The sequence below is a fragment of the Mandrillus leucophaeus genome, unplaced genomic scaffold, assembly GCF_000951045.1.
Source record: "Mandrillus leucophaeus isolate KB7577 unplaced genomic scaffold, Mleu.le_1.0 Scaffold59, whole genome shotgun sequence".
Taxonomy (NCBI): domain Eukaryota; kingdom Metazoa; phylum Chordata; class Mammalia; order Primates; family Cercopithecidae; genus Mandrillus; species Mandrillus leucophaeus.
The window spans coordinates 5,963,464-5,971,164 of record NW_012106363.1 but is presented as its reverse complement, the minus strand read 5'-3'; the positions used below and the strand labels follow the sequence as shown (position 1 = coordinate 5,971,164).

The window sequence follows — 7,701 nt, the reverse complement described above, 5'->3', positions numbered from 1 at the left end:
CTCTTGTTGCCAGAGCTGGAGTGCAATGCCGAGATCTCAGCTCACTGCAACCTCCACCTTCAGGGTTCAAGCGATTCGCCTGCCTCAGCCTTCCCAGTAGCTGGGATTACAGGCACCCGCCACCATGCCTGGCTAATTTTTGTATTTTTAGTAGAGACTGGGTTTCACCATGTTGGTCAGGTTGATCTCGAACTCCTGACCTTGTGATTCGCCCACCTCAGCCTCTCAAAGTGCTGAGATTACAGGCATGAGCCACTGCGCTCGGTCTGTGACTTTTTACTAATATTCAGATCAAGATAAAGAACATCATTTGATTTTTAAAGGCATTTCTACTTTCGAATATCTCTTAAATCACTTCCTACCTTTTAACCTCCACCCTCACCCCACTGCGGAGTCTAGTCAGTCTCTCCCTCACTTTCTTTCCCCAGTGCCTGGCTCATGGCAAACACTCAAATATTTGAAAGAATGAATCAACAAACAAATATTATTGAATGAATGAGACCCAAATTGGAAGGAAATGGAGGTCTGTAAGGTTGTGCCCAGACTGTTTTGGGTAAATTATTCAACATTACCTGCATCGGCCTCCAAAGTTAAAGGGTATCTAGCAGGAATTTAGAGGTAAGGTTTTTTTGTTTTTTGGTTTTTTTTCCGCTATACAGCAAAGTTTCAAAGGGTGGTTAAGGGCACAGAAAATTTGAGCCTCAGGCGGTGTCCTGCTCATCCCCCCTACAACCCACACCCAGGCCTAGCTGGCCCCACCCCCGCCAATCTTTGCAGTCCTGCAAAGCGCCCCGCCCGGCTGCGGTCCAGCCAGCGGGGAGCCATCCATCACCGCCTGGATGCCAGCCAACCCGACGAGCCCCGCCTTCCTGCCAGCCAATAGCTGGAAGGCAGGGGGCGTGCGAGGCTCTAAGTGGTATAAAGGGGATCCCAGGGCCAGGCCGCGCTACCTCTGCGCCGCGGGTTGGGTCTGCGTGTCGCTGGCGTCCTATTCCGCGCCAGAGCCCAGGGGCCGGTGTTTCTGTGCGTGCCGTCTGGCTGGGCCCTGGCTCCTGGGTTCTGGGTTTCAGACGTGTCCTGGTGCCCATTCTGCTGGAGGAAAGAAGAGGCCCCGAGGCCCCCTTCCTTTATACACTTGGGGTCGGCAGGATCGCCCACGAGGGCAAGGGGGTGGAGGAATGCAGAAAGATGCAGAGGGACCCTGGGGATGGCAGGAGACTGGAAGGCAGGCCCTGGCTGCCCTCCCACCCGGAACCGCCGGCCGCCCTTCCTGAAAATCAGTCCCCCGCGCTCCCCTCCGCGCCCGCCGACTCCGGCCTGTGGCAGCGCTAATGAGGCCGTCTGGAGGAAGCCGGTGCCAGAGGGCAGGACTCTGGGCGGCAGGCCAGGCTCGTCATCCTGGCGGCTCTGCTGGGCTGCGGGCGCCACGTGGGAGCTGGGGGCACAGCAGCCGGCGGCCCTCCACCCCCAGCGGGGTCTCTGCCTCAGCCCTCAGAAAGCTGGGCCTGCAAACTCGGGGTCCTCGGGAAGGGACAGCGCCCTTCCCTGCCGGCCCTCCCGGCTCCTCTGGCAGTGCTGCGCAGCCCGCTCTACGCTGTCCTCTCCGCTGCGGCGTGGGTCCGTCGGCTGCTTCGGAGCAGCGCCGCTCCCAGCAATCCCTCAGCCATCGCAGACGAGGACACCTTTCTGGTCGCCTCTCGTCATTGCCATGCCCCCTCAGCTCCTTCCTTTTAACCCAGTACGGTTCCTGTGTGAGCCAGGGGTTCGGATGGGCCTAGGGCAGGGATGCGCGAGAAAGCCACCTGTCCCCAGCAGTTCCCCAGTCCGGAGCCCCGCTCTGCGGAAACTGCACCAAACACTTCAACTCACTGAGCCTCGGTGTTCCCCTCCGTAAAATGGGGAGAGCATGGCGTAATTCACAGGATTCGGTGAGCTAGTTTGTGTGAAGTGCCCGGCGCCTGCCTGTCCCTTTCCATTCCCGTCCCTGCTACTTTGGAATGGCAGGGCCGAGGCAGGCGCGACCGCGTTGCTAGGAAGCGCATTTCCCAGTCCCTCCTTGCGGTCGCTTAAGGGTGGTGGAGGGAGCCAAGCCCTGGGTGTGGCCGCGTATTTGCCAAAATATTTCTAGAAAATGTCTCCTTTCTTGTCGCCATAGTAGCCCCTGAACTCCACGGAATTTAACCGAATACTCTTTTTTCCTCCCCTTCCAAGAGTTGCCATTTTGCATTATTTACTCGGATGGGTTATGCACCCAGCGCTTATAATGTAAATGTTTACATAACTGTATCATTTTCTCTAATTGTAGAAGTAGTCAAGCCCGTTATAAATGTTCAATCTTAAACAGTTTTATAATGTAGGACTTGAAAACCGCAGGGATAACTTCTATTAACGTCCACGTCTCGCCACTTTCCCTCCCTCGCTGAAATTCCTGTGCCCACGCTGGCGCGGAACTAGCAGGATGGGTCACGCGTGCAGGTTGCTAGGGCAACGTCCTGTCGCCGGTGTCGGAAACCAACGAGTAACGCCCAGGAGCTGGAGTCTGGCCCGCCCTGGGGGCGGAGTTAGTCAGCGGGGCGGCCCAGCCGGGAGCGCGTTTCCCGCCTGTCCCTGCAGGTGGCACTATAAGATCGCGGATGCTTTCCTGGGGCGGGGCTTCCCACAGTGCTCAGCGCACGCGAGGGGCGGGGCCGGGGTGGAGAGTGAGCCACCAGCTGCAGTCCGCAAAGGATCGAGGGAAACGAGCTGTCCCGGGACGCAACGCTAGACAGGCTCAGGGATGCATTTACAGGGACGCAGAAAGTGTACGCGTCAGAGAGTGGAAGGGAGAAAACAGAGGTTCTGGGACGGCGACAGAGAAGGGAAGTCGTGTCGCCCAGAAAGGCTATACAATCTCCACCCTTCCCTTTTGTCCCTGGGACACCCTTCCACCCTCCTCTCCCTCCCTACCTGCAATTCTTCACACCCTCTGCAGCGCACAGGGTGCTCAGGACACGTGCACGGTGGGGGGTGGCGATGCTTCCTTGCCCCCACCACCCGCAAGCTTGCAGAGAGCTGTAGTGCCCAGGGTGTATGCCAGGATGAAATTCCACGGTTTCAGGTATGCCAAGAAAAACAGCCATGCTGTTTCTCGGTTTGTTCAGAGGAAGCCTTACTCCCTTCCCTTCTGGAGGCTGGGAATGGAAAAAATGACTCAAGGAATCCCCAGCGGAGCTGCCATATCTGTACTGCATCGCAAAATAGGGGTACCATCCTTTGCTCTCCCCTACCTGGCAGTATGCGCCACACATGGGGCTGCGTGGTATCAGCGTCGCACCCCCCTCCCCCTGGTGTTAAATAGTACCCTTTCCCTTGTCCCACATCTCTCCCCAGTCACACAACCACAGGGACATGCCCCACCGTGGTACTGGATATCCCCACGACGAGCCACAGGAAGTGCAGGGGCCCTTATCTGAAAACACACACACACACACACACACACACACACTTCCTAGGCCAAGAGAGAAGGAGACCCTTGGCAGAAGACAAAAGCAGGTTTATTAGGGCCCTGGGGCCAGGAATGCCTAAGGTATGAGTTAAGGCCAAGGCAGTGAGAAGAGGTGACTCTCCTGAGGCCAAACCTTTGCATCTCAGAATCCCTGGCTGGAGACCTTAGGAATCAGTTCCGGGAGGGACCTGGGGATGCAGAGGGGTCTCTCCTGACCGTGGGATCTCTGGGCTTTTGCCAGGATTGGGGAAATGGTCTGGGGGGCAGGGAGCCTTGAATCCACAGCCTTCATTTCAATAAGGACCATTTAATTTGTTCCTTGGCAGACTGAAGAACCTGGGGTGGGGTGGGGAGGTTGAGAGAGAATTGAGAATGTCAAATGCCTCCACATACAGTCATGGGGAGGTCCACAGCCCACCTTCCCTAAGCGCCCCTGCAACCCCCGGTCACTAGGTGGCAGCATCTTGTCTCCGCTTGGCTTAAACGCGGCCAACCCTTCAAGTCAGAAAGCGCAGAGGAAACCGGCTGCAGCCAGCTCCCACCTCAGGGCCAAGCCTGCCCAGACCTCTGGCTCCTGCATCTGCAGCGTGGGTGTGTCAGCAGCCTGTCTCCCCGCTGTCATGCTATGAGAGTTCCCGCCCACAGTGCCACGTCCAGGCGGAGACGGGGCCCAGGCCTGACACTCCCTGTGCTGACACCTCAGCAAACCCCTAGCTCTGGCCATGACTGGCAATGTGTCCTCAACACCCCACCCCAACCCACTGCTGATGTGGCATAGCTGGCAAAGGGTGGCCAGCCAGACCCTGCGGTGGGATGCCTGGTGGAAAGTCTCAGACCAGTGCTTACACAAATCCATACAAGTGTACGCACACATGCACAATGCCAAAGCAGGAGAGGGGGACAGGACACCAGGTGTGTCCCTCAGGTAGGTTGTCCCTTCAGCCACTCAGCCTCATTCCCTTCTAGAGAAGGAGGGAACACTGTGTCTGTCTCCTCCTCCTGCACAATCTCCCTCCTCTCTTGGGGACAGTGGCTTAGGGTTCCCCTGATTCTCCTAGCCGGAATCTAACTTTGTCCTCATTTTATCGCCCATTGGCCACCTGTAGCTTGCTTTGTTTTTACTCCAGAATTCCATTAAAAATGCTGTTTTCATTCTTTCTTCCTTTGGAGAAATACTGATGGTTATTCAGCATGTGTTAACTTGCTTGGAGCCCTGCTAAGAGCTTGCCATGCATTGGCTCATTGAATTGTCATAACTCCATGAGGAGGGTCCTGTTATTATGTGAGGCCCAGAGAGGTTGAGTAACTTGCCCTAGGTCACCCAGCTTTAGGTGGTAAGGTGGAACATGTATCCTGGGATGACTCCCATGAGCACCCGTGTTCTTATCTGCTCTGCTCATTACTCCCTACCCTCTTTCCACCCTGAAAATTGCCTTGTAGCTGCATTCATTCCAGCATGGTATAAGGAAACATAGGGAATCAGAGGGGAGGGCGAAGCAAAGTGAATGTTAAGGGCAGTGCAGGAAAATGGGCGCCACACCTGGAACTCCACACGAGACAGCACAGGCTCATCTCGGTAGGGCCACCACAGCACAAGGAGTTAGTGCCAAGGCAGGAAGTTCCATACAAGCAGGATTAGTCTGAGCAGAGAGACCTGCAGGCAGACAGAAGAGAGGTCAAGACAGTCATCCTGAACTAGCAGGAAGTTTGTGCAGCTGGGGAACTGATCAGGCTTCAGAGTCAGGAACCTCCCCTTGGCCTCCCGCTCTGCATGCACCTCCAGATAGGACCATGCAACATTGTGGCAGGTTCTTCCACAGCCAGGTCATTCAGGGGCAAGGTGACAAGTGATGAGTGGGGAAAATCAGATCCTATCATGGGTTTGAGAGTCCCTTAATAATCCCAGCGTGTACCCTAAATGGCAAGAACAGGGTTTAGGAGCCAAACTCCTATTTGGTACCCTTTCCAGGTTTCTGTAGAGGGCGCATCAGAGGCCTGAGTTCCCAGATTTTTTTGCGGGGGAGGACAAGTGACCCAGCCATCTCCAAGGTAGGCCGCTCATCCTAGTTTCAATCCAACTAAACCAAGCCAGGAGATGAGGTGGGCTAATGGTAACATGCCCATCCATCCATTAGTACCCAGCTCCCCCAACTTGGAGAGCCCAGAGGCCTCCAGGGAGTCTCTCCAAGATATGACCTGTCACTGCCTCATCCCTTCCCTCCTGCACCCCTGATTTTTCAGACTTGATAGCTTCACTGGGTCCCCCTAGGATGCTCTGCTCCCGGTATCTCTCTAGACCATTTCTAGCCAAGGCAGATGCAGGGGGGCCTACCTGGGCCACACTCTGTTCAGTCAAGCCGCCATCATCTGCCTGTAAGGAAGCAGAGTCAAAGGGTGGGGTAGAGCCAGCATGAGGGTCCTGGGTCAGGGAGGTGAAGGAAAGGGGCTTGGGGGTATGGGTGAGGTGATGCAGTGGTTAAGGTGATTCAGAGCTGCACCTGTGTGACTGGTTAGTAGAAGTCCTGCAGCCTGTCATTTGGAAGCCAGGACTTCTGGGATTGTGCTATGGTGCATGGAGGGTGAGGGAAGATGGGAAGAAAGGTTTCATCCAGACATGAGAAAGCCAAACAAGGCAGGGAGGTTCTATCCATACCCTTGACCCCCAACCTCAAGGCCAAGGCAGCCACCTGGTGCCTCTTTGAGGATGTATTTATTTCCCCAGTCTGTACTTCCTACCAGAGAAGAGGTAAGGTACTTGTGCTCCTAGCCGGGGAGAGGACAGGAAGATCTCTTCCATTAACTGGCATCCCACCCACAAACTGCTGCTCATCCCACCCCTAACAAGTGTATCAGCCCAGTCGTTGTCTTCTGCTAGAGGAGCTTGGGCTTCTACCGTCTCGCCCTTGGCAGCCCCATGTCCAGGAAGGACAGGAAGGGCAGCCTAAAAGAGGAGGTGTGCAAGAAGACTCTTACCCTAAAATTCACCTTCTGGATCACTTGCTGGGGGTCACTCTCCAGAATCACACTATGAGATGAGAGGAAAAACCAGGAGGCAAATCAGTGGCACAATCCTCCCCTCTGCCCCCTCTCCTTGCCAAGCCTCTTCCCTCTCCCAATGCATCCTGCAACACTTCCACCTTCCAGGTCCCTTCCCACTGATAGCCCTCAAGTCAGAACTCTCCCTCAGCATGGAGGGCCCTCAGCTCTGATTCTTTGATGCTTCAACCCAGTGGTCCACACGCTTTGTCATCCCTGGGCAAAATCTTCCAAACCAGATGAGAACAGTCTGGTCTAGAATGATCAGGATGTCAAAAGCAGGGACTCTCAAAACTCAGAGCTCTTGAAAGTTCACTTCACCTTCTGGGTATAGGGTTGGATTCACTGTGAAAAGACTTAGGAAGGGAGGCCCTGGGGGTTCTTATCTTGTTGCACTGTTATTTTATGGCACGGGGTCATGCCCTGCATAAAAGAAATGAAACTCCGAAAATCAGCATCTACCTTCTCCCCAACTTCCTCCTTTTTTTTTTTTTTTTTTTAACTTTAAACATGTTTAAAGTTTTGTTTTGTTTTGTTTTGCTTTGTTTTAAGGCTGGGCACGGTGGCTCATGCCTGTAATCCCAGCACTTTGGGAGGCCCAGGCAGGTGGATCACCTGAGGTCAGGAGTTCCAGACCAGCCTGGCCAACATGGCAAAACCCTCTCTCTACTAAAAATACAAAAATCAGCCAGGCATGGTGGCATACACTTGTAATCCCAGCTACTCGGGAGGGTGAGGCAGGAGAATTGCTTGAACCCGGGAGACAGAAGTTGCAGTGAGCCAAGATCGCACCACTGCACTCCAGCCTGGGCGTCAGAGTGAGACTCCATCTCAAAAAAAAAACCAAAAAACAAACAAACCAAAAAAACAGCTCTTTTTAAAAATCTTCCCTTTTAGGCGGGGCACAGTGGCTCACGCCTGCAATCCCAGCACTTTGGGAGGTTGAGGTAGGCGGATCACAAGGTCAGAAGTTTGAGACCAGCCTGGCCAATATGGTGAAACCCCGTCTCTACTAAAAATTAAAAAAAATAAAAAAATAAAAAAATTAGCCAGGCTTGGTGGCGCACGCCTGTAATCCCAGTTACTCAGGAGGCTGAGGCAGGAGAATTGCTTGAACCCGGGAGGCAGAGGTTGCAGTGAGCCGAGATTGTGCCACTGCTCTCCAGCCGGGGTGACAGAGT

The 7,701-nt window shown here is 54.5% G+C and overlaps 1 protein-coding gene across 2 annotated transcripts in view; it reads right to left on the bottom strand.

Annotated features, from left to right (window-relative positions):
• Positions 1-3,511: 3,511 nt before the first annotated feature.
• COPZ2 (coatomer protein complex, subunit zeta 2) overlaps positions 3,512-7,701 on the bottom strand; it is a 17,519-nt gene continuing 13,329 nt past the window's right edge. The window contains exons 7-9 of one of the 2 annotated variants that reach the window (XM_011999349.1): positions 6,458-6,509; positions 5,817-5,855; positions 3,512-3,820 (exon numbers count right to left, since the gene is read on the bottom strand). In XM_011999349.1, coding sequence (XP_011854739.1) covers positions 3,773-3,820; positions 5,817-5,855; positions 6,458-6,509 — 139 coding nt within the window. In that variant the 3' untranslated portion in view covers positions 3,512-3,772. The remainder of the gene's footprint in view (positions 3,821-5,816; positions 5,856-6,457; positions 6,510-7,701) is intronic. The other variant, XM_011999350.1, reaches the window with a different exon arrangement.